The sequence below is a fragment of the Martes martes genome (assembly GCF_963455335.1).
Source record: "Martes martes genome assembly, chromosome: 1".
Taxonomy (NCBI): Eukaryota; Metazoa; Chordata; class Mammalia; order Carnivora; family Mustelidae; genus Martes; species Martes martes.
In genome coordinates this window covers 210,575,640-210,603,509 of record NC_137888.1, presented here as the reverse complement: position 1 = coordinate 210,603,509, position 27,870 = coordinate 210,575,640, and the positions used below count along the sequence as shown (strand labels likewise).

The window sequence follows — 27,870 nt, the reverse complement described above, 5'->3', positions numbered from 1 at the left end:
GTGTTTTGTTTCTTAAATTCCACATATCAGTGAGATCATATGATAATTGTCTTTCTCTGACTGACTTATTTCACTTACCATAACACCCTCTAGATCCACCCATATATTTTCAAGTGACAAGATTTCATTTTTTTGATGGCTGAGGAGTACGCCAGAGAATATATTTTAAAAGACAGTTTGAATTTCTACAGGACAACTGCATCATAGGTTACGAATACAGAAGATTCCACAGGTTTAGTAAGATTCAATTGTGCAGTGATTTTGCCATACATAGAGTCCCAGAATATTCCCTTAATTCCATCAAAGATGTGCCAAGATAAGCAATACTCAGATATGACAAATCAGGAGGAATAGGAACCCTGAGCTACCAAAATTATATGACCAAAGAGGCAGATTGACAATTTCATGTTTGGTTCTGCAATCATTTACAATTGACAGACAAAAAAAAAGTCAAAGACTAAACTGTTCTGTTGGGGAGCCTCTGCAAAGCCCTCTTGACATCCCCATTCCGCAGGCTGTAGATGAAGGGGTTCAGCATAGGGGTGACAACAGTGTACATCACCGAGGCCACTGCACCCTTTCTGAGGGAGGAGGAGATGGATGAACTGAGGTACACTCCAATGGCTGTTCCATAAAATAAGCAAACAACCAAAAGGTGGGAGCTACAGGTAGAAAATGCTTTGTACTTCCCACCTGTGGATGGGACTCTCAGAATGGAGGAAACAATTCGTGTATAGGAACAAAGAATCCCTGAGAGGGGAACACCACCAAAGATGGCACCAATAAAATACATTATTATGGTGTTGATGGAGGTATCAGAGCAGGCAAGGTGGAAGAGTTGAGGTGCATCACAGAAGAAATGATGAATTTCCACATTTGTGCAGAAGGTAAGTTGGGACACCATCAAACAATGAAGCTGAGATTCCAAAAGGCTGCCAAAAAATGACATCAGGACCAACAAGCTACAGAGGCGTGGGTTCATGATGACTGAATAGTTCAGAGGGTGACAAATGGCCACAAACCGGTCATAGGCCATGACAGCCAGGAGCAGATCGTCCAAACACCCAAACAGGAAAAAAAAGGACACCTGAGTTAGGCAGCCTGCATAGGTGATAGACTTGCTGTGTGTTTGAATGTTCACCAGCATCTTGGGGATGGTCGTGGTGCTGAAACCAATATCAGCCAAGGACAGGCTGGAGAGGAAGAAATACATGGGTGTGTGGAGGTGGGAGTCAGAGCTGACAGCCAGGATGATGAGCAGGTTCCCAAGCAAGGTGACCAGGTACATGGACAGGAACAGCCCAAAGAGAATGGGCTCCAGTTCTGGATCATCTGAGAAGCCCAGGAGAAGGAATTCTGAGACAGCTGTTAGATTCTGTGGTTCCAGGCAGGTGGGACACCTCTCAAAAGAGAAGAGAGTATTGATAAAACAAAACAAGTGTAGAGACACCCAGCTACATGCGCCTATTTTGAGTCAAGCAATTCGCACTTGCCCAGCGTACATCCCATTACCTTCAGCAACATTTCTCAATTGTAAACTCTTCTTAGAACTCTTTCCTTACTGGTGTCTGAGCTATTCACCTGTTTCTATATATACCCACTATGAAGGCATCGAGCCAAAGAATGTTAGAGAAACATACAAATATACAAACATAGAAATACCTAGTCATACTTGGCTTCAGAACTCATATTTATTACCAGAAAAAATTGAGTTTTCTTGCTTTCCCTACATGATCCCATTCCCCTGCATTTCAGCTGCCCAAAGACAAACACTGTCGTGAATGTGGTAGATATATTTTCCTTTCAATGTTTCCATAATATTAGTACTGACTTATGCATCCATAAACAGTTTTCTTAAAAACTTACTTAATACTATAATAATACACATATTGTTTCTGGAGATCTCACTTACCACAATAATGTGTTTTAAGTGTCTGTGAAGTATATCCATCTATTTCAAGCACTTCAAAAGTGGCATAGTATTACGTGAAAGATGAATTTATTATCTCTTAATTTCTTATTACAATATTCCCTTTTTAAAAAAAATTATTTATTTATTCTGAGAGACACACAGAGAGAGTACAAGCAGGAGGAGGTAGAGGGAGAGAGAGAACCTGAAGCTGGCTTCACACTCAGCACAGAGCCCAATGTGGGGCTCCATCTCAGGACTCTGAGATCATGATCTGAGCTGAAATCAAGAGTTGGACACTTAACTGACTGAGCCACCTGGGTGTCCCTTATTAGAATATTCCTAATAAAATTCTTGTTCCCACCTCCGTATTACACAAATGAGAATTTCTGTAATATATAGGCATAAAAGATGATAACATTGTGAAAAATCAATGTATGTACAATTTCACTATTAATTATCCTTTTGTTTTCCTAATAGAAAGTATAGACAAAATCAACTTCATGCTTTTATTATCAAGGTATAGAATCAGAAAGATCCCCGAAGTCTGTGTTCCAATGGTCTTTCCATGATAAATACACAGGAAAGTGCCTACCTTGGATAAGGAATAATATTTTTATATCACAGATTTCCAAAATAGGCTGCAAAACCCATTATTATTCATAGAAAATCTTATGATCTGTAATATTCATATAGTAAAGGGCCCTGCAAACCACTTATCCCAATGCCATAATTCACAGATGAACTCACAGAATTCCAAGACAAGGAATTGTTGGTCCTGTTTCTGTTTGCTCATCTGGAACTAAAGCATGTTTGAAAAGAAAGCAACCATTCTACACTGGTGGAGTGCACATAGCCCTGGGATGGGAATCAGACTAAACATGGGGTATATGTCAGCATCCCAACCTCTCTGTGCTGTTACCCTTCACCTAGAAGTGGGGAGAACATCATCCATATCAAGATACATGTGGCATCTAAAAGAAGTTTGCACCCAATAAGTACTCACTCATGGTTTGTAAATCAGAATTGCATTGTTACTGGAATGGTGGGTTTATTGGTGAAACCCAATCCTGAGAAATGCTTAATGACTTTTATTTTATATCAGAAAGGTAGAATCCTATTATATCCCAGGAAACTCATTCAAGAATGCATGGAAATTGGGGTGCCTGGGTGACTCCATTAGTTAAGTGTCCAGCTCTTGATTTTGGCTCTGGTTATGATCTCAGGTTTGAGGGATCAAGTCTGGCCCCCACCACCTCTCCCTCTCTAAAAGAGTATAAAGAAAAAGGAAGAAAGAAAGAAAGAAAGAAAGAGAGAAAGAAGAAAAAGAGAGGGTGGAATTGGTAAAATGTGTCTCAGTTAAGTGCAGTAAGATTTGTCTCCCTTTCTCTTTTTCTCTCTTTTAATTTTCATCTTTATGGAAATCTCCAGTAATGCTTAAATGTAGATTCTATTAAATGGAAAATGATAGGTCTCTTAGAAAATCTGTGGCATAGATACAGAAAAGCACTGTTTTATTTTTCATCCAGATCTATGAAACATCATTGAAAGGAAGCAAACCACCCAATGCATGGAATCCACACTGTCTATGCACCGTTTCTGAGAACCAAAGAAGGGTCCATTCGATATTTCACAGAGATCGCTGGTGTTCTTGTAGCCTACACTGTGCCAAGCAAAGTATAAGCTCTGGGAAATCAGATATGACAGTGATTCAGTTGCTTCCCTCCAAACACTCAGTATCTACCTGCATAAGGACCAAAAAAAAAGTTCTCTCAGGATCTAGGGAAAACTGAACCTTCTGATCACAGGATATTTTAGTTGGATAGATGGTGCTTAGCCTTGATAATGACAATAACAACCACAACAACACCTAAAATTTACCTTATCCTTACTCTATGCATCTAACATATTTAGTCACAAGTCCAGTGCTCATCTTAATTCTTGCTCAGTACAGTTGTATAAACTGGCTCAAAGACATTAAGAACTCACCCGGTGTCATATAGATGAAAGTAGAGCAGATAAGATTCCAAATTAAGTGGTGGGTCTCTGAGGTGCACGAACTGACTCGTTTGTTCTGTTCCCCTGCACTTCAGAGAGTTTCAGCAGAAGTCCAGAGGTCTTCTCCAAAATTGCTAAGATAATCTTGCAACAGTTTTTTATCTCCTGACTAAGAATGGAATCTAACATCCTGACCCCATATCTCCCTTAGAGATCAAGAGGGCCTAAATTATAGGAATCGGGGAGGACGTGGAATATGAAGCAAAATCTGAGAGCTGAGGCAAGAAAGAGAGCTACCCTGAATTGTCATGAGCTGACTCTTTATGATCTCTACCTTCATCTCAGCCATCTTTTCTACAGTTGATGCAGCAGGTGACACTAACGGCTCTCTGGTGTCTTCTAGCATGAACAGCCAAACGGGAAGAGCACAGCGAGGGGAGGTCGTTGCCTGGAGTAACAGGAAAGAGAGGTGTGAATTGGATAGGCAGGAGAGAATACTGTCTGGGTAGCCTGTGAACAGTCTCACTGTCTGCATTCAAACCTGAATTCATCCCCTGTCTACCCCAGGATCTGGAAAAACTTAAAAAGCTTCTGCAGAGCAAAGGAAGCAATCAACAACACTAAAAGCAACTATGGAATGGGAGACGATATTTGCAAATGCCATATCTGATAAAGGGTTAGTATCCAAAATATATAAAGAACTTATGACACTCAACAGCCCAAAAACAAATAATCCAATTAAAACATGATCAGAAGACATGAATAGATAATTTTCCAAAGAAGACATACAGATGGCCAACATTGCTCATCGTCAGGGAAATGCAAATCAAAACCACAATTAAGATATTACTTCACACCTGTCAGAGTGGCTAAAATCAACAGTACAAGAAACAAGAGTTGGTGAGGATGTGGAGAAAAAGGAACACTCGTGTTCTGTTGGTGGGAATGCAAACTGGTGCAGCCACTCTGGAAAACAGTATGGAGGTTCCTCAGAAAGTTAAAAATAGAACTACCCTATGATCCAGTAACTGCACTACTGGGTATTTACAAGACACAAAAATATTGATCCATGGGGCAACTGGGTAGTTCAATAATTAAGCATTTGCCTTCTGCTCAGGTCATGATCTCTGAGTCCTAGATCAAGTTCTGATCTCTCTCTCCCATTCCCCCTGCTTGTGTTCCCTCTCTTGCTGTCTCTCTCTCTCTCTCTCTCTCTCTCTGTCAAATAAATAAATAAAATCTAAAAAAATATATATTGATTCAAAGGGAAACATGCACCCTGATGTTCATAGCAGCATTATCAACTACAGTGTTTTTGGGAAACAGCCCAAGTGTCCATCGATTGATGAATGCAAAAGGAAGATGTGCTGTATGTATACAATAGAATACTACTCAGCCACCAAAGGAATGAGATTTGCAATGGAGCTAGAGAGTATTATACTAAGCAAAATAAGTCAGTCAGAAAAAGACTACTACCATATGATTTCACTCATATGTGGAATTTAAGAAACAAAACAAACTAGCAAAGGAGGGGAAAAAAGAGAGAGAGAGAGGAAAACCAAGAAACAGACTCCTAATAAACTGTTGGTTACCAGAGGGGAGGTGGGTGGAGAGATGGGTGAAATGGGTGAAGGGATTAAGGAGGGACTTATCCTGATGAGCGCTGGGTGATATATGGAAGTGTTGACTCAATATATGGTACAACTGAAACTAATAGTACCCTGTATGTTAACTACCTGGAATTACTTTTTTTTATTATGTTGGTCACCATGCAGTACATCACTAGTTTTTGATGTAGTGTTCCATGATTCATAGTTTGAATATAACACCCAGTGCTCCATGCCATACATCCCTTCCTTAATACCCATCACCAGGCTATCCCATTCCCTCATCCCCCTCCCCTCTAAAACTCTCTGGTTGTTTCCTGGAGTCCACAGTCTCTCATGGTTTGTCTCCCCTTCTGATTCCCACCCCCCCTTCATTTTTCTCTTCCTTCTCCTAACTGGAATTTAAATAAAAACTTTTTTAAAAGTTTAAATAAATAAAAATTTAAATAAATAAAATCAGGAAGTGGAAAAAAATATTATGCTTCTATCCTTAACTCTGAAATGATGATAATACATGTTGCTGTCTTTCCAGGGGGTAATGCAGATAAAAGTTTGCAAACTATGTTGAAAATTCATCTCAGTGTCTGGCACATGGAGTCCCAAGCTAAAAGTTTGCAACATTCTGTTTACTGACATCATTTCATCCTCACCATCATCATCAACTTCATGATCATTTGGAGGACTTAGGGAACAGTTAAAAAGGACCTCTTTCCTGTTCTGATGGGAAGATGCCCAGGAGAAATAGAACTAGCATGAGAAAAAAATATAAATCTAAATAGGAGTGCTAGGGTCCCTGCCAGAACCAACACCACTAGGTCTTCATAGGGCTTTGCGCTGAATCTTTGCATTTTGGTCCCCTCCTGTCTGGCTATCCCAACTGCCCCAGTGGTCTGCTGAGGAGGGAACAATGCTCTCCCTGTCGCTGCTGCATTCAGTCACTCCCACTGTACTTCCTACTCACTGGTCTGTACTGTGCCTCTGCTGGAGGAGGATGGAGGATCGCAGAGCTGGCTGCCTCTCCCCTGTCTGGAGCTGGGTGAGGACTGAGGCTTTGTTTCCAGGACTGGCAGGAAGACAGATGCCGGTATGGGTGTCCTCAAGCAGACGGCCCCGGGAGGAGGAGACACATGTATGGAGCCCACTGACCTGGGACTGACAACTAAAAGGCTGGGAAGCACAGGCTGATTGTTTACAGTTGAGGGCTCAAAGCGCTTGGCACATAATTAGCCAGATTGGCCCATGTTCTCCCAATCTCTAAGGACCTGCTATTATTAACTGATGGAGAAAAGTGAATGTACTGGGTTGGCGGTAGTATCTAGACCCCCTCCTCTTCTCAGGAAGAAGCTGACTTCTATTCCTCATTTCTGAATTCCAAGTTACTTATCTCATCATAAAATTCAGATGCATTCTTTTCAACTACAGAGAGCAACATATGACTTTTATATCTGAACAGCCACTGATTTAATCAAGTATTTCAGAGATAATTAGGTCTTCTATACCAAGAATCTTATTGAGGGTGCCTGGGTGGCTCAGTGAGCTAAGCCTCTGCCTTTGGCTCGGGTCATGATCCCAGGGTCCTGGGAACGAGCCCCACAGGGGTTCTCTGCTCAGTGGGGAGCCTGCTTCCTCCTCTCTCTCTGCCGGCCTCTCTGCCTACTTGTGATCTCTGTTTGTCAAATAAATAAATTAAATCTTTTTAAAAAATCTTATGGAATTTCAATTTTCTCAGTTAAAATTTATGTCTCTAAGGAGAACTTTCTATTTTTCTTTCTACAGTCCTGGTTTGGGGTTTGGAATTTATACATTGGAAATGTATGGTTTTTGCTGTTTTGAGAGGCAGCTCAGGTTTTAATTTTTCTGTTCAGTGATATATGTTATTATATTAGACAATTGTTTATTTTTACATACTTCTCTGGTGATTTGATCCCTTGCTTAAATACTTCAGGGGTTCTCAGAGATCTCTACATTCAAAATGTGGATGATCTCAAGGCTTGGCTGGAAGACAAACTCAGAGTTTGATTTCTCATTAACTGATGTGAAGAAAACTTCAGTATTTACCCAATTAAATTGGGTGTGTAAGAAACTGTGCTTATGTATGTGTGCATCAATGGCAGAGGAAATTTTTAGAGAGCCCAAATGACCAAATGACAGGAGTATAGAGGATTGGAGAAGGAGGTGTGAGTGTTGAGATGTCTTAGAATTCTTGAACAGGAGGAAAATCATATTCAACTGAAGTCACTTGATAGCAGGAAGAGCCCATCCAATACTGTCATCGTCAGTGAGGTTGGCAGCCTATTTGCTTAGTGTAAAGACAGAGCAAATTAAACCAGTTATTAGACAGCATTTCAAAAAGCCCAGATTGCTACCTCAGAAACTATGTGCAGCATCTGTAAAGGAAAGACTGGTATGTACATGGGTTCCTGGATGTGTAGCAGAAGACGGAAGGACCCAAAGATGACTGATCAGGAGAGAAGAAAGCATGGTGACAAAGTGGAATCCTAATGAGGTGGTTACTAGTGAAAGGAAAGATCTCTCCTTTGCTGAGGACATGGTCCTTCACTATTCTTGAGTAATGGAAATGAAGATAAGAGTTAAATTTATCCATAAAGACTTAGGTGACTTAATCTACAGGCGCAATTAGAACCACACAGCCACGGGAACTATCACCACTACTTGAAACCTCAACTGTGTACCCTTGACCAAGAGATATCATTACAATCACCTTTTTATCCTGAGCTCACTCTGCAATCTCCCCATTGCATCTCACTCACAATGTAGATTTATTCCCGATGTTATGGTTTGTCAGTCAGAGTTCAATCAAGAAAAGAGAAACCACACTTGTTTATTTTTTTTAATTTCTTTTCAGCGTAACAGAATTCATTGTTTATGCACCACACCCAGTGCTCCATGCCATACGTGCCCTCTGTAACACCTAATGAAGGTAATTTTAGTATAGATATGATTAAATGTCTTTGTGAAAGGCACAAAAGAAAAAATATGGTAACAGAGCCATAACTCTCCAATATAGTGACAACATCACAGGCAAAGAGGCATGGGGAAAAGATTGGGCATTAGCGCTTGTGATCTTTATTACCATTATTAGAAGAATTTAAGGAGAAGCCAGATGGAAAATCAGAGCAGTGGTTTAAAGATTCCCAGCCCCTACCACAGCATCACAACTTAAAGTATAGAAAGGAAAGTTTGAGGCAGAAAGCAATAGCTTAATTATCCAGCCCAATGAACCAGTTGTAGAGTGTGGCCAGTAAAGATAAGTAAAAAAATATTATCAAGAATATGAGGGGGAAAACCACATTGGCTATTGCTATAGAAAACTCTTTCATATCTCCTCCTTTCTGATCTTTGATCACTTTGAGATGTTCAGGGTTTGACCATGAAGAACAAACACATGTAAGTTATTTTTGGATGAAAGTTCTGACAAAATTCAAGACTCCCCCACCTTGACTGCACATTAGATTGGCCTGGGGTGCTGTTAAAAAATCGATCAAGTGCGGAGAAAAGGGAACCCTCCTGCATTGTTGATGGGAATGCAAGCTGGTGCAACCACTCTGGAAAACAGCATGGAGGTTCCTCAAAAAGTTGAAAATAGAGCTACCTTATGACCCAGCATTTGCACTACTGGGTATTTAACCTAAAGATACATAGTGATCTGAAGGGGCACGTGCACCCGAATGTTTATAGAAGCAATGTCCACAATAGCCAAGCTATGGAAAGAACCTAGATGTCCATCAACAGATGAATGGATAAAGAAGAAGTGGTATATATATATACAATGGAATACTATGCAGCCATCAAAAGAAATGAAATCTTGCCATTTGCGATGACGTGGATGGAACTAGAGGGTATTATGCTTAGCAAATAAGTCAATCGGAGAAAGACAACTATCATATGATCTCCCTGATATGAGGAAGTGAAGATGCAATGGTGGGGGGGTGGGTGTTGGGGGGTAGGAAAAGAAAAAATGAAAGAAGATGGGATCAGGAGGGAGACAAACCATAAGAGAATCTTAATCTCGCAAAACAAACTGAGGGTTGCTGGTGGGAGGGGGGTAGGGAGAGGGTGGTGGGGATATGGACATTGGGGAGGGTATGTGCTATGGTGAGTGCTGTGAAGTGTGTAAATGTGGCGATTCACAGACCTGTACCCCTGGGGCTAATAATACATTATATGTTTATAAAAAAATAAAGAAAAATTTTTTTAGAAACCGATCAAGTTCTTTTTACTCTCCAGTCCAATTAAATCTTAATTGGTTGTGGTGGGACTCAGGCATGAGGATTTTTAAAGTGTACCAGATGTTTCAAACATGAAGCCAAGATTGAGAACCAGTGACATACATTCTCTCATACAACCTGCATCAATAGATTTGATCAAAGCCAAAGTTTTATGGGAAATAGACATGACGGGTGAGAGAATATTTTATTTTTTATTTAAATTCAATTAGTTAACATATAATGTATAATTGATTTCAGAGACAGAGGTCAGTGAGTTATCAGTCTTATGTAATTCTCAGTGCTCATTACATCACATACCCTCCTGAATGTCCATCACCCAGTTACCCCATATCCCAACCCCTCCCCTCCAACAACCCTCAGTTTGTTTATTATCATTAAGAGTCTCTTATGGTTTGTCTCCTTCCCTGATTTCATCTTGTTTAATTTTTTCCTCTTTTCTATGATACTGTTTTGTTTCTTAAATTCCACATATTAATGAGATCATATGATAATTCTTTCTCTGAATGAATTATTTTGCTTAACATAATACGCTCTAGTTTCACCCATATTGTTGCAAGTGGCAAGATTTCATTTTTTTGATGGCTGAGTAGTATTCCAGAGAATATATTTTAAAAGGCAGTTTGAATTTCTACAGGATACCTGGGTCATAGGTTACAAATACAGAAGATTCCACAGGTTAATAAGATTCAATTGTGCAGTGATTTTGCCATACATAGAGTCCCAGAATATTCCCTTAATTCCATCAAAGATGTGCCAAGATAAGCAATATTTAGATATGACAAATCAGGAGGAATGGGAACCATGAGCTACCAAAATTATATGACCAAAGAGGCATGCTTGCCAATTCCATATGTTTGGTTTTGCAATCATTTATAATTAACAGACAAAAAAAAAAGTCAAAGACTAGACTGTTCTGTTGAGGAGCCTCTGCAAAGCCCTCTTGACATCCCCATTCCGCAGGCTGTAGATGAAGGGATTCAGCATGGGAACAACCAAAGCATACATTACTGAGGCCACTGCATCCTTCCTGGAAGAATGTGAGACAGCTGAACTGAGGTACACCCCAAGACCTGTTCCATAAAATAAGCAAACAACTGACAGGTGAGAGCCACAGGTGGAGAAGGCTTTGTACTTCCCACCTGGGGATGGGACTCTCAGAATGGAAGAAACAATTCGTGTATAAGAGAAAAGGATTCCTGAGACTGGGATACCACCAAAGATGGCACCAATAAAATACAGGAATAATTTATTGTTGGAAGTACCATTACAGGAAAGTCTGAGGAGCTGAGGAATGTCGCAGAAGAAATGAGGAATTTCCACATTTATGCAAAAGGTAAGTTGTGACATCATGAGGCAGTGAAGCTGAGAGTCCAGAAGGCTGATCAAAAAAGACACCAGAATGAGCAGGCTACAGAGGCGGGAGTTCATGATGACTGGGTAGTGTAAAGGATAACAAATAGCTACAAACCGATCATAGGCCATCATGGTTAAGAGTGCACTGTCCAAACATCCAAAAAGAATAAAAAAAGACAACTGAATCAGGCAGCCCATATGAGAGATGACTCCGTTATGAGTTTTAATGTCCAAAATCACCTTTGGGACCGTGGTAGAAGTGAAACCGATGTCAGCCAGGGACAGGATGGAGAGGAACAAGTACATGGGGGTGTGAAGACGGGAGTCAGAGCTGACAGCCAGGATGATCAGTAGATTCCCTAGCATGGTGACCAGATACATGGACAGGAACAGGCTGAAGATTACAGGCTGCAGTTCTGGGTCATCTGAGAACCCCAGGAGGAGGAATTCCAAGACACCTGTTAGATTCTGGGGTTCCACGGAGCAGAGACAGCTTTTGGGAAATAAATGAGAGTTTATTTTTGTTTAAGATTTTATTTATTTATTCGAGAGAAGAGAGAGAAAGCACAAGAGGCAGGAGGGTCAGAGGGAGAAGTAGAGTCCACCCTGAGCAGGGAATCCAAAGAGGGACTCGATCCTGGGACTCCAGGATCATGACCTGAGCCAAAGGTAGTCGCTTAAACAGCTGAGCCACCCAGGCACCCAAAATGAGAATTTAAGTAAAGGAAACAAGTATACAGATACCCATCAGTGTGTCTATACTTTGGATTCAAGCAATTCATAAATAAAGTATCCACACTTGAGGAAGATCTAGCAAAATTTCTCAGTGGTGGCAACACATTCTTCCTAGAACTCTTTTCTCATTGTCTTTGCTCCATTCACCTGTTTCAATGTGCATCCACCATGGAAAGACTGGGCTAAAGAAATAAGAAGGGCAAAGATACTTAGAGATCTAAAAATCCATAAACACATTAACATGTGAGTCCCCTCCTTTAAAGGAAATAAAAGTAATAAAAAATATATTTCTCATGATCTCCCTGATGTGAGGAAGTGGAGATGCAACATGGGGGGCTTGGGGGGTAGGAAAAGAATAAGTGAAACAAGATGGGACCAGAAGGGAGACAAACCATAAGAGACTCTTAATCTCACAAAACAAACTGAGGGTTGCGGGGGGTGGGGATAGGGAGAGGGTGGTGGGGTGATGGACATTGGGAAGGGTATGTGCTATGGTGAGTGCTGTGAAGTGTGTAAACCTGGTGATTCACAGACCTGCACCACTGGGGCTAGTAATACATTATATGTTAATTTAAAAATTAAAAAATTAAAAAAAGAAATATATTTCTTCCTTAAAAGGTGTTCTATTAAAGGACATTATTAAGCAGCCAAAGGTATTTTATTTTATTTAAATGCAGAGAAATTAATTATCTTGATTTGAACAATTTAAAATCCTATAAGATCTATGTAATAAAGTGTTTGACCCACTTTTTGTGTGTGATATTTGATTGCTAACAGAGTTTAAGGCATAATGCTCTCTTAACCCCATCTGCTCAACATCTGGGCTAGATGATAAGAAAGCCTGGGTCCTCCAGCTGTAAGACAAGCAAGTTCTGGGGATGTGATGTACAGCATGGTAACTATAGTTAATAATGCTGTCTTTCATATTTGAAAGCTGCTAAGAGTAGATCTTAAAAGATCTCATTACAAGAAAAAAAATTTTGCAGCTATGTACGGTGATGGGTGTTAACTGGATTTGTGATGATCATTTTGCCATATGTATAAATTTTGAATCATTATGTTGTACACTGAAACTAATATAATTATATGTCGATTATATCTCAATTCAAAGAAAATAGCAAGGAAGCAAACAAGTCTGGATTCTTCCTCCTTCGGTGACATTGAGACATTAAACCTCACAAGTATTTCAGACCAGTGTAGAAGGCCTGCAATGCTCTCTCTAGACAGGGGGGGGGTCTTCATACAAGGAATAAAACTTTTTATACCCTCTAGTATGTGTGGCATTATCAGCCCCAGTATCCAAGCCAAATTTTGAATAGAAACCCATCATATTTCTGCAGAGTGTTCTATTTGATGCAGTGAGTGGGGCATGAGACAATGACCACCACCACATGAGGTGTTTCTTCTCTTGCTCTGGCTTACTCACTGGCTCTCCCGCCTGATGGCAAGCATGAAGCCTGCACTCTCGACTGGGCTGCACTGTGATGAATTCTTAAGCCCTTCCAATCCTTTCTTATAGATCTAAATGACCTAATTTGGGAATTTCAATAATTACTTGGCTGTTAAGAGACAAGAAATGGGATTGGGTCTTTTCTTAAGGTGGCCCTGGGTCTTGTGTCTTGGCCCAAACCTATCCATATGTCTTCAAATGAAGCTGTTACGGACACTGGAGTCAGGGAAAGGCTTTTACCCTAATTGGTTGTGTGTTTCAACCAAGCACTGTCCTCTAAGGGTGTTCAGGGGAAACACTGTGCAAGATCTAGGTCCATTAGGTGGTTGTTCATGAAACAATGTCATTGGAAGGGAAAGAGAGGGAAAAGTGGAGTGAGAAAAAGAGGGAGGAAAGGAGGAGGAGAAAAGCAGTCATTGTGGGTCTTGCTGAGGTCTGCATTCCTAAAAATAGGCTGGGACCTTTCAATACCTCTGCTGCTCCTGTCGCCCACAGTTTTGCTGCAACAAAGATCCAGATCCCCAGGCTTATAGGGAGAAACATACATAGTACCTCAGTATTACAGTAAAGGGGTTAATTCAAACCTGATTTAAGCACAGGGTATATAAACCCTAAAAAACAATCACCATCATGGAAGACGTCCCTCACCCTGAAGATCTGGCTTGAGGCTCTCTGGAGAAAGAAATTCACAAATATGAGCAGGATAGAGAGGACCTCCCTTGAAATATATCCAGTGGTAAAAAATAAAGAAATGGGAAAAAATTTAAGAGAAAGAACGACATTTGCATATGAGTAAGGAAACAAAAACTGAAACAGAGGTAGACAATTTGACCCAGCTGAAAGTCTGAAATGTATTAGAATTTAAAGAACAAAAAATATAAAGTGCTTTCACATCTCTTCAACATCGGTTCTGAATTAACTTTAATATCTACTGAAATGCACCAATTGGCAAACCTCCATGTTCTCAACCACTACTGGGGGCTGAATTGCAGTAATAGGTGGGGATCCCACTAAACTTAAACAAGATGTCCTGTAGAATCTTGGGGAGGTTCTTGAACATAAAAACAGAGAACAAATATGTCCTCATCTTCACCACTGAAACTATTACCTTGCCCTCAAAGACCATACACAGTGGGCATGAATACTGACCTAATGAGTAATAAATTAAAATTGAATTAAGTCTTTGGCACTGTATATGTAAAACCCACCCAGTTTTTCACCTCTTGTGTTTCTCCTTTACTTTTACACAGAATACTTCATTTCTGAAACTCCTGGTCAGCAAATGTGTGGGGCTTTCCCCCACACTAAGCACTTGTCTACATTAGCTGAATGTCCCACAATTTAACTCAATTCTGACACTACCTGCCTGAAGCAACAAATCCCACAGGATATCTCACAAGACTGCTCCCACCCCACTCAGATGCCAATCACAAGTATTAGGTCCTTCGTGCTCTAGCCAACTTCTGTCCAATTTGGCTACAAAACTGAGGGTTCCTGTGGCCCCTTCTTCAGGGTTTGATTAATTTGATTTGTCAATCTGGAAGAGTGCCTGGAGGGAAGCCACTGAATCTCATTCATCAGTCAAACTGGACATCCTTGGAAGAAACAAAAACTCAGACGGGAAAGCCCCTAGTGTATAGAAGCCATATGGACTACACTGGGTTCCTGTGAACTAACAAAGGGTAATCAATGTGGGGTGTGTGTGTATGTGTGTGTGTGCGTGTGTGTGTATACATAAAGATGTATATATATGCATGCATATATATGCAAAGCTGAAACTTGATATATATTTATATATAATTTATATATAAGTATGTAAAGTTTTAGCTCAGAATATATAATATATAATTAATATATATAAACAGATACATATTAGTTGCTTACACTGTGCCAACCACAGTGCAGGTACTGAGAAATCAGAAATGAATGAGGCTCAGTTATTTCCCTGCTGACATTCTGTCTGGAGTGACCTAGAAAGATAAAGGAAATGTAGGTTGCATGTTGGTTGCTTTTGGGGTTTTTTTTGTTTTAATATTTTATTTAAATAAATAAAATATTTTTTATTTAAAATAAAAAATTTTACTATACCAAATTTTACTACACTACCCCCCAAACATTATAATTTCACTAATACACAAATTTGAGATATTTTACATTTTTTTCTCTACATCTTCAAAATCTGGCATTTTCTACTGACAGAACATCAATTTGGACCTCCCACATTTCAGGGGCTCATTAGCTGCATGAAACTAAATTGTATGGAAAGACAGTGCCTGCACCCTGTGCCTTGTGAATAGAGTCTTGCTACTCAAATCCAAACCTGACTTCACCTCTTTTTACTCCCGGACCTGGTAAAAATTAAATAAGGATGCTGTCATCTTTTCCTCAACAGTGCACCTCTATCTTGGGGGTGATTATGCAAATGAAAATTAAAAAGCTACATAGCACAAAGCTCAGAGCCCAGCTGAGGAAACCCTTAATAAAGTCATATATTATGGTTTACTCTCCTCATCACCATCATGATCACCATTTCCTCATATTCACCATCATTTTGGAGTGCTTAGGGCACAGTTTAGAGAGGTCCATCTCCTGCTCTCATGTGAGTGATGCATATGGAAACTAGAAATGGTGTTGTTGAAGGAGAGCAGGATTCTGAATTAGAGTTCTGAAATCCCCAGCAGGAAAAAGAACGTAAACCTCATGGTCTCTGAGCTGAAACTTTGCATATTGCTGCCCTCCATCTGGCCAGCCCCAACTTGTCTAGCTGATGAGGAAGCAGTTCCCGGCTGTCCCTCTTCCATCCACCATCTCCCTGAGAACTCACTGGTCTGTGCTGTACCTCTGCTGAGTCATGACTAGGAATTCGGATCCACCCCCCTTTCCTGCCTGGTGAATGATGATGGCTGAAGCTTTGTCTTCAGGAGTGGCAAGAAGACAGGCTCAGGCATGAATCCTGTTATGCAGATGATGACTCTGGGAAGAGAAGACAGTATGCAGCCTAACAGTGCTTATAACCAGGAAGGCTGGAGGCACTGTTATTTATTTATTCCTGTATGACCTTGAGAGCTCAATGCACAGAGCTCATAATTAGCAAAATCGGTGCATGTTATCCCAATCTCTAAGGACTTCCTAATAACAGAAGAAAAGAGAAAAGTGAATGTATTTAAAGGGGTCTGGGCCCTTTCTCTTCTCAGGAGAAAGCTCATCTGTACACTTGCTTCTGACTTCCAACTTCGAGGATCTTAACACAAAGTACAGAGTCCCTTTTTGTTTTCAGTTTAATATGAGACTTTTTGACTTTGACATCTGCAAATCCATATAAATAAGGGAGAATTCAGTCTTCTATAACAAGAATCAGAAACTATTTCCATCTTCTGAGTTAAGATTTAAGTTTCTAGAAGGAACTTCCTATTTCCTTTTTTAAATTTTTTCCCCTTATAAATGACAGCCCAAGTCCTAGTTTTTCTTTCATTGATATATGTATGTATTTAGAATATTATTAATTTTTATATGTTTATTTATAACTTGCTACTTCTCTTTTTTTGTAATTTTGGTTTTTTTTTTCAGTGTTCCAAGAGTCATTGTTTATGCACCACACCCAGTGCTCCCTGAAATACATGCCCTCCTTAATATCCACTACCAGACTTATCTATCTCCCCACCCCCCTCCCCTCGAAAACCCTCAGTTTGTTTCTCAGAGTCCGCAGTCTCTCATGGTTCATCTCCCACTCCAATTTCCCCCAACTCACTCCTCTCCATCTCCCAATGTCCTCCGTGTTATTCCTTATGCTCCACAAATAAGTGAAACCATATGATAACTGACTCTGCTTGACTTATTTCACTCAGCATAATCTCTTCCAGTCCTGTCCATGTTGATACAAAACTTGGGTATTTATCCTTTCAGATGGAGGCATAATACTCCATTGTATGTATGGACCATATCTTTTTTATCTATTCTTCGGTTGAAGGGCACCTTGGTTCTTTCCACAGTTTGGCGACTGTGGCCATTGCTGCTATGAACACTGTGATACAGATGGCCCTTCTTTTCATTGCATCTGTATCTTTGGGGTAAATATCCAGTAGTGCAATTGCAGGGTCATAGAGTAGTTCTATTTTTAATTTCTTAAGGAATCTCCACACTGTTCTCCAAAGTGGCTGCACCAACTTGCATTCCCACCAACAGTGTAAGAGGGTTGCCCTTTCTCTACATCCTCTCCAACACGTGTTGTTTACTGTCTTGTTAGTTTTGGCCATTCTAACTGTATCTCAATGTGATTTTGATTTGAATCTCCCTGATGGCTAATGATGGTGAACATTTTTTCGTGTGTCTGTTAGTCATTTGTATGTCTTCATTGGAGAAGTGTCTGTTCATGTCTTCTGCCCATTTTTTAATATGATTATCAGTTTTTTGAGTGTTGAGTTTGAGGAGTTCTTTATAGATCTTGGATATCAGCCCTTTGTCTGTAGTGTCATTTGCGAATATCTTCTCCCATTCCGTGGGTTGCCTCTTTGTTTTGTTGACTGTTTCCTTTGCTGTGCAGAAGCTTTTGATCTTGATGATGTCCCAAAAGTTCATTTTTGCTTTTGTTACCTTTGCCTTCAGAGACATGTCCCGAAAGAAGTTGCTGTGGCCAGTGTTGAAGAGGTTATTGCCTACGTTCTCCTCTAGGACTTTGATGGATTCCTGCCTCACATTGAGATCTTTTATCCCTTTTGAGCTTATCTTTGTGTATGGTGTAAGAGAATGGCCAAGTTTCATTCTTCTATACATACCTGCCCAATTTTCCCAGCATGATTTATTGACGAGACTGTCTATTTTTCCTGCTTTGTCGAAGATTATTTGACTACACAGTTGCTACTTCTCTTAAATAAACAAGAGTATCTAACAAGATTGCAATCAATGTGTCAGCCAGAACTACAGTCCTCTCAAAGTTTGACTGAGAGAAGACCTGTTTCCGAGCCCACTCACATAGCTGTTGGAAGGATGGAGCCCCTTGAGGGCTGTTGGCCAGAGGCATTCCTTAATTCTCAGCCACATGGGTCTTTCATGGGAAGCTCTCACATCGCAGTTGGCTTCCATCAGAATAAGTAGATAGGTGACAGAGAAACAACAGACAGAAAGATAAAAGCCAGAGTCTTTTTGTACCCTAATCTCAGAAGTAACATCCCATCAGTTTTGCCATGCTGTGTTAGTTGGAAGCAAGTGACTAGCCCAGAACACACTTAAGGGGATGAGTCTCCACAATGGCATAAATATAGGAAGTGGAAGTCATTGGGAGCATTAAAATTTGCCCACCATGCCGCCTTCGCCCTTTATCAGGACATTGATCTCTAAATAGCACAAGACTCTGGAGGTGTCTCTCTGCTTCCCAACATGGTCTACAACGCATCATACTAAAAGGCTCTCAACAAAATTCCCCTACAGAAGATCTGACATGTAGGCAGAAATTGCCTCTGAATTGGCATTTCTACAGATCCCACGATGTTGATTTAGGACATGTAGTCGGAAGAAGCATATGCAATGTCTCTTTTACCACCAAGGTCTCTCCCTTGACATTACACCAAGTTATAGCCATTCTATGCTGAAATTCAACAAATGTCCCTAGTGGTTTATGATTTCTGTAAATTGAGAAGAATTCATTTTCCCCAGAATGTGTTTTCTTTATATTACTTTGTGTTCACAAATCCTAATGTTTAGATAAATGTGATTTGGGCCTGTGAATTTTTTTCTGGTTGACAAAATAAATTGTATGCAAATGATGTTCCCTTGCAACCTGCCACATCCTACCTATGTGGTTCTCCTGGCTCAGAGGACTCTTTTTTTTTTTTAATTTTTAAAATTAACATATAATGTATTATTTGCCCCAGGGGTACAGGTCTGTGAATCATCAGGCTTACACACTTCACAGCACTCACCATAGCACATACCCTTCCCAATGTCCATCACCCAATCACCCTCTCCCTACCTCCCTCCCCCTGGCAACCCTCAGTTTGTTTTGTGAGATTAAGAGTCTCTTATGGTTTGTTTCCCTCCCGATCCCATCTTGTGTCATTTTTTCCTTCCCTACCCCCCAAATCCCCCACTTTGCCTTTCAAATTCCACATATCAGGATCAGAAGACTCTTAATGAGTAATTCAGGATCGATCTGTCATTGATGCAAAGAAAGATCAATTAAACCAAGAAGGTGAAGAAGGCAACCCCAGCTTCTGTCCCCTCTACAGAAATCAAAAATTAACTATCCATACACAAAAACAGTTCTGGAAGAGCTCAAAAGTCTACTTAAGAAACTTTCAGCAAATAAAATACCTGAAAATAACCACATAAAAGGGAAGGAAGAACAGCTTCATTTTGCCTGCCTCATTCCATCCCCCCAGTGACCACTGCTCAGCACCAAGAGGGAACTCCCCAGCTAGAAGAATTCCCCCTCAACAGGAAAGGGAGAGTGGGGCGAATGACCAGCTTGTCCAACCTTTCGGTGCACTGCACAGGGGAATTGTGTGCACATATAATCACAGCTAGAAGCAAGGAAGAAGTGTAAGGACTACCAATATCAGCCACAAGTGGGTATAGTACCAACATAAAAATAGAGAAACCAATGGTACAGAGTCAAGGGCCCAGAAATAAACCCTTGCATATACAGTCAACTAATATCTGACAAGAGAGCCAAGAATACTCAATGGGGAAAGGATATTCTTTTCAAAAAATAGTGTTGGGAAAACTAGATTACCACATGTAGAAGAATGAAATTAGACCCTTATCTTACACAAAAATGAACTTGAAATGGGTTAAAGACTTAAACATAAAACCTGAAAACATAAAACTCCTAGAAGAAAACATAGGGGGGAACTCCTTCACATTGGTCTGGCAGCAATTTCCTGGATAGGACACTAAAAGCAAAAGCAACAGAAGCAAAAATAAAGAAGTGAGATTACATCAAACTAAAAATCTTCTGTATAGCAAAAGAAACAACAGAATGAAGAAGCAACCACAGAATGGGAGAACGGGAGGACATATTTGGAAATAATATACCTGATAAGAACTTAATATGCAAAATATATAAAGAGCACACTACTCAATGGCAAAAAAAAAAAAAAGAAAAATTAAAAATGGGCGGAGGAGCTAAGTAAGCAGTATATTTCCCAACGTGGACTAACAAATGACCGATAGATACCTGAAATGTGTTTGACATCATTCATCATCAGGGAAATGCAAAACAAAATCACAATGAGATATCAATTCATACATTCATACTTGTTAAAATTACTATCTTCAAAGACACGTATAACAAATGTTGACAAGGATGTGGAGAAAAGGGAACCCTTGTGCACTGTTGTGGGAATGTACATCAGTATGAACATGATGGAAAACAGCATATAGCTGTCTCAAAATATTAAAAATAGAACTACAATATGATCCAGCAATCTCACTTCTTGGCATATATCCAAAGGAAAGAAAACAGGATGTCCAAGAGTTATCTGTGCTCCCTTGTTCATTGCAGCATTATTCACATTATCCAAAATATAAAAATAACCTTTGTTCGTCAACAAAGGAATGAATGAAGATGTGACATATATACCTACACACACAATGGAATATTATTCAGCTATAAGAAAGAAGCAAATTCTGCCATTTGCAACAGAGATGGATGTTAAGGGCATTGTGCTAAGTGAAATAAGTCAGAGAAAGACAAATATTGCATGATGACTCTTATATGTGGAATCTGAAGCAGCCAAACTCATAGAAACAAAAAGTTAAAAAGTGGTTCCCTTGGCAGGGGGAGGGGAGTAGGGATATGTTGGTTAAAGGGTACAAACTTCCAGATATAAGATAGATAAGTTCTGGGGATCTAATGTACAGCATGATGATTGTAGTTAACAATACTGTGTTATATATTTAAAAGTTGCTAAGAAAGTAGATCTTTGGGGTGCCTGGGTGGCTCAGTGGGTTAAAGCCTCTGCCTTCGGCTCAGGTCATGACCCCAGGGTCCTGGGATCGAGCCCTGTGTCAGGGTCTCTGCTCGGCAGGGAGCCTGCTTCCTCCCTCTCTCTCTGCCTGCCTCTCTGCCTACTTGTGATCTCTGTCTGTCAAATAAATAAATAAAATATTTTTAAAAATGAAAGAAAGAAACTAGATCTTTAATGTTCTCACCACAAAAAAGAAATGGTAATTATGTGGCATAATGGAAGTGTTAGCTAACTCTATGGTAGTAATCACCTTGCAATATATTAGGGTACCAAATTGACACATTGTACATCTTAAGCTTACAGAATGTTGCCTATCAAATATTCTCAATAAAGTTGAAATATAAATATATCAACCACAGGGTATATGATGATGATGATGGTATTTATATTTACTTGGTTCTTACCATGTGCACATTGTCTCCTTTTTAAGATGTTATTTACTTATTTGACAGAGAGAGAGATCACAAGTAGGTAGAGAGGCAGGCAGAGAGAGAGGAGGAAGCAGGCTCCCCACTGAGGGGCTCCATCCAGGACCCTGAGATCACGACCTGAGCCGAAGGCAGAGGCTTTAACCCACTGAACCACCCAGGCGCCCCTGCACATTGTCTTTTTAATCTTAGAATGCTTTCAGCTAAATATCATTTAAAATGAAGGATTAGAGGCCAAAAAATTATTAAAAATATATCCCAGAACACTCAGGTAATGAGTTAGAAGAGCTGATTTTGCAAATCAAATTTTGGCCTACAAAGCCTGTATGTTCAAACCATACACTGGCCTGTTAATATATTGATTATGACAGTTTTCCCTTATTGATCTGCTACTACATGCTAAATCATGTTATGTTCAGCACATTTAATATATCTTCTCAACCAGCCTTTCATTTAAGAGCTCTTGTTGTTATAACTCTATAGATGAGAAATCTAAATAGAAAAATGTTATGTATCTTACTCAAAGCCACACGTCAGGTTACTTATAAACTACTGGAATGCTTATTTAAATTAACTTCCTTAATGTTATAATTAGATTTAATTTTAGAGTAGAAAGACATTTGCTGGCCATTTGATGGGAAATTACCATCTGATTGAACCATGGCACAATTATTTACAATTACTGCATTGCCTTGGAAGATAAGCTCTATTGCACCTAATTTGCTGCTGAGAATTCTGAGGCTCAGAAATGAACTTTGAGTTGCTAAAATTTTCAAATTTTTGAGCCCATATTTGGCAGTGGAGTGTTTTCCTATCTCACATTTTTTTCTACTATCTCTGTTTCCTATTCTAAACAAGAATTCTGACACCACATCCAGGGGGCTGTGTGAATCTTCCAGTCTTTTCCTAGGCACTCTCCCAAATCTAAATCTGGAAACAAACAAATAAAAACCAAAGTGCTATCTCTGGATAGAGTCTACCATTTGACATCAAATGGCAACATTACTTTCCCACTTAACAAGGTTCTTTGGCTATCACTTAGGTTTGCATAAATGGATACACAAATATAGAAATGTAGTAATTTTTTATTGGATGGTAACTTCCCCTAAATGTTTGGCTTCATCATCTGTCAATTTCATGCTTTTCTCCAATATTGAAGCTCCATACCAATGTAGTTGGTAGGTGATTTACCTCAGAAGTAAAAGGCAGGGTAAATTAAACTAGTTGTTGAACAGGTTTTCAGAGAACCAAGATTACAACCAAAAACTATATATGACATTTCTTTTTTTTTTATGTTTTTTTTATTAAATTTTTTATTTATTTTCAGCGTAACAGTATTCATTGTTTTTTCACCACACCCAGTGCTCCATGCAATCTGTGCCCTCCCTAATACCCACCACCTGGTTCCCCCACCCTCCCACCCCACCCCTTCAAAACCCTCAGGTTGTTTTTCAGAGTCCATAGTCTCTCATGGTTCACCTCCCCTTCCAATTTCCCTCAACTCCCTTCTCCTCTCCATCTACCCTTGTCCTCTATATTATTTGTTATGCTCCACCAATAAGTGAAACCATATGATACTTGACTTTCTCTGTTTGACTTATTTCACTCAGCATAATCTCTTCCAGTCCTGTCCATGTTGCTACAAAAGTTGGGTATTCGTCCTTTCTGATGGAGGCATAATACTCCATAGTGTATATGGACCACATCTTCCTTATCCATTCATCCGTTGAAGGGCATCTTGGTTCTTTCCACAGTTTGGCGACCGTGGCCATTGCTGCTATAAACATTGGGGTACAGATGGCCCTTCTTTTCACTACATCTGTATCTTTGGGGTAAATACCCAGCAGTGCAATTGCAGGGTCATAGGGAAGATCTATTTTTAATTTCCTGAGGAATCTCCACACTGTTCTCCAAAGTGGCTACACCAGTTTGCATTCCCACCAACAGTGGAAGAGGGTTCCCCTTTCTCCACATCCTCTCCAACACACGTTGTTTCCTGTCTTGCTAATTTTGGCCATTCTAACTGGTGTAAGGTGGTATCTCAATGTGGTTTTGATTTGAATCTCCCTGATGGCTAGTGATGATGAACATTTTTTCATGTGTCTGGTAGCCATTTGTATGTCTTCCTTGGAGAAGTGTCTGTTCATATCTTCTGCCCATTTTTTAATATGATTATCTGTTTTGTGTGTGTTGAGTTTGAGGAGTTCTTTATAGATCCTGGATATCAACCTTTTATCTGTACTGTCATTTGCAAATATCTTCTCCCATTCCGTGGGTTGCCTCTTTGTTTTGATGACTGTTTCTTTTGCTGTGCAGAAGCTTTTTATCTTGATGAAGTCCCAGAAGTTCATCTTTGCCTTTGTTTCCTTCGCCTTTGGAGACATATCTTGAAAGAAGTTGCTGTGGCTGATATCAAAGAGGTTACTCCCTATGTTCTCCTCGAGGATTCTGATGGATTCCTGTCTCACGTTGAGGTCTTTTATCCATTTCGAGTTTATCTTTGTGTACGGTGTAAGAGAATGGTCAAGTTTCATTCTTCTACATATAGCTGTCCAGTTTTCCCAGCACCATTTATTGAAGAGACTGTCTAAAGAACGATGGATACTCTTATTGAAGAACCAAATGGAGGTGCCTGGGTGCCTCAGTCAGTTAAGCAACTGTCTTCAGTTCAGGCCATGGGATCGAGCCCCATGTCAGGATCCCTCCCTGAGTGGGGAGCCTGCTTCTCCCTCTCCCTCTGTCTAACCCCTTGCTTATGCTCTCTCTCTCTCTCAAATAAATAAAATTGAAGAAGGAGGAGGAGGAGGAGGAAGAGGAAAAGGAGGAAGAGGAGGTGGAAGAAGGGGAGGAGGAGTTGGAGGGGGAGGAAGAAGAAGAAGAACCAAATGGAGCCCAAAGACTGGTTTATCAATGACAGAAGACAAGGAAGCATGGTAACAAAGTGAAGTCCTAAACAGGCCATTACTACAGAAAGAAAAGAACTCATCTTTGTTGACAATATAAAACTTTGTTGCTGAGGATTTTTTTTAAATGAAGACAAAGCACTATTTATTTATGATGAAATTTGTGACTTAGTAATCCTCAGATATCATTGGAGTCACCCACTTACTGGAAATACATACTTAGATCTAGTACTTAGATCTCAGTTGTACACTCCTAACAAAGATATATCTTTAAAACCACCTTTATTTTATGAGCTTATTTTGTAATGTTCCAACTGCACACAACTCATAACACACCTTTCTCCTCATGTTATAATTTAACATTCAGGGCTAGGTCAAGAAAAAAGATATGAGGGGCACCTGGATGGCTCTGTTGTTTAAATGTCTGACTCTTGTTTTCAGCTCAGGTCATGATCTCAAGATCATGGGATCGAGCCCCCATTTGGGCTCCATTCTCGACATGGAGTCTGCTTAAGATTCTCTCCCTCTCCCTCTACCCCTTCCCCCACTCACATTCTTCCTCTTTCTCTCTCAAATAAATAAATAGAAAAAAGAATTCAAGCTAATTATTTTAATAAAGAGAATTGAGTGTAGGTAGTTGGTTAAATAGCTTCTGTAGGACAAAGCAAAAAGTGGAACAATGTGGTGAAAAACAAGAAGCCAGGAAATACCAAGGGCCTAGGGGTTCAAAGGGAGTAGTGACCTTTACTTAATTTTAGAGTAGAAAGACATTTGCTGGTCATTATTAAAAATATGTAACATCTCTTAACTACAGAAAATGAACTGAGGGTTACTGGAGGGGAGGTGAGCAGGGGGATGGGTTAAATGGGTATTGGGTATTAAGAAGGGTACTTATGGGGGTACCTGGATGGCTCAGTGGGTTAAGCCTCTGCCTTCTGCTCAGGTCATGATCTCAGGGTCCTGGGATTGAGCCCCGCATTGGGCTCTCTGCTCAGTGGGGAGCCTGCCTCTCCCTCTCTCTCTCTGTCTGCCTCTCTGACTATTTGTGATCTCTGTCTGTCAAATAAATAAATTTAAAAAAATCTTTAAAAAAAAAAAAGAAGGGTACTTATGATGAGCATGGGGTGTTGTATGTAAGTGATGAATCACTAAATTCTACACATGAAACTAATGTTATACTGTAGGTTAACTAACTGGGATTTAAGTAAAAAATTGAAGAAAGAAAAAATGTACATATATATATACATGTATATATATATGTACATTTTTTTCTTCAATTATATATATACATATATGTATATATATTATATATAATACATATATTTTATATATAATATATATTATATATTTATATATAATGTAACAAGAAAGCCAAAGGGAAAATAAAGCAGTGATTTCAAGAGACTCACCTTAGTATTACAAGATAAGTATAGAAAGATGAGTTTGAAGCAGAGAGACTTAACCAGCACAAAAAAAAAGTTTATAGTATTGGAGGTCAATTATTTGAAGAAAACATTTGGAGAAAAAAAAAAAACATTGCCTGGAACTACAGTAATTTTTTTCACAACTTACCCTTTTGAGCTTGATCTCTTTAGGAACTCACATCTAAACCATCTTGGGTGTTTTTTTTTAAATCCTCATACCTAGACACACACCTGTCCAACTAAGTCAGAATCTCTGGTGATAAGACTCAGTCATCATTATTTATAAGACTCCTCAGGAGAGTCTAACAAAATCCATGGTTGAGGACCAGTAAACAGCATCCTTAGACATTACCCACATAAACAGCTTTGAGAGATGCAAGATTGGTATGGAAAATACACAGGAACCATGGAAAAGAATATAAATTTTAAGTATATGAAGAGACTTGTAGGGGCACCTAGGTGGCTCAGTTGGTTGAGCATCCAGTTCTTGGTTTTGGCTCAGGTCATGGTCTCAGGATCATGGGACAGAGCCCTGTGACAGGCTCCAAACTCCAAACTCCAAAGTGGGGAGTCCGCTTGATGTTCTCTCTCTCTCCCTCTACCTAAGCCCCTCCTCCCCCTCTCAAATGAACAAATAAATCTTTTAAAAGAGAGAGAGAGTTCTACATTTCACCTGGATACCAGGGTCATGGAGAAGAACCTCTCATGCATTTGTTCTGCTGTACAAGGCATCCCAGAATACTCCTGAAACCCAATTAAAAACAAATTTTAAAAAGTAATGTTCATATATGAAACATGAAGAGGAATGGGAACTATAAGACAAAAAATAGCGTGACCAAGAAAGCAGTATTTGCTGGTCTACATGTTTGGTTTTGCTGATTTTTTTTCAATCCACACTTCAACAAGGATTGTGCACATACTGAGATTAGCCTGTTCTTCTGAGGAACCTCCATAGGGCACTCTTGATATCCCTGTTCCTCAGGCTGTAAATGAAGGGGTTCAGCATGGGAGTGACTACGGTGTACACAACAGAGGCCACCATATCCTTCCTGGGGGAAGGGAACAATGCTGATCCAAGGTACACTCCAATAGCAGTTCCATAAAATAAGCAAACAACTGACAGGTGAGAGCCACAGGTGGAGAAGGCTTTGTACTTCCCACCTATGGATGGGACTCTCAGAATGGAGGAAACAATTTTATAGTAAGAGAAAAAGATCCCTGAAATAGGGAGAAAACCAGAGATGGCACCAACAAAATACATGATTATGTTATTGGTGAAAGTGTCAGAACAGGCAAGGTTCAGGAGTTGAGAAGGGTCACAGAAAAAATTAGAAATTTTCATATCCTTGAAGCAGGTAAGTTGTAACACAATCAAATTGTGCAACTGGGAGTCCAAAAGGCTAACAAAAAAAGACAACAAAACTAAAAAGCCACAGAGGCGGGGGTTCATTATGACTGAGTAGTGTAGAGGGTGACAGATGGCCACAAACCGGTCATATGCCATCGCAGTCAGAAGCATACCATCCATACATCCAAATAGGATCAAAAAAGACATCTGAGTCAGGCAACCCATATAGGAGATGGCTGTGCTCTGAGTTTGGATGTCCACGATCATCTTGGGGATTGTGGTAGAAGTGAAGCCAATGTCAGCCAAGGACAGGTTGGAGAGGAAGAAGTACATGGGGGTGTGGAGGTGGGGGTCAGAGTGGACGGCCAGGATGATAAGCAGGTTCCCAAGTATGGTGACCAGGTACATGGACAGAAACAGCCCAAAGAGAAGGGGCTGCAGTTCTGGATCGTCTGAGAGTCCCATGAGGAAGAACTCTGAGACACGTGTTAGATTTTGTGG

General features: G+C 40.0%; 2 protein-coding genes across 2 annotated transcripts; both read right to left on the bottom strand.

The window, feature by feature from the left end:
- Positions 1–457: 457 nt before the first annotated feature.
- Positions 458–27,870, bottom strand: LOC308349722 (olfactory receptor 7E178-like; the record flags this gene model as incomplete). Its single annotated transcript, XM_080814526.1, has 2 exons — positions 27,813–27,870; positions 458–1,323 (listed from the first exon to the last, which is right to left on the bottom strand). Exons 1-2 carry the CDS (start codon positions 27,832–27,834, stop codon positions 458–460), a joined length of 888 nt encoding a protein of 295 aa, XP_080670652.1. The 5' UTR covers positions 27,835–27,870.
- LOC308349713 (olfactory receptor 7E178-like) lies at positions 10,668–11,588 on the bottom strand (the record flags this gene model as incomplete). Its single annotated transcript, XM_080814514.1, has 1 exon — positions 10,668–11,588. The coding sequence occupies exon 1, from the start codon at positions 11,496–11,498 to the stop codon at positions 10,668–10,670; it is 831 nt and encodes a 276-aa protein (XP_080670640.1). The 5' UTR covers positions 11,499–11,588.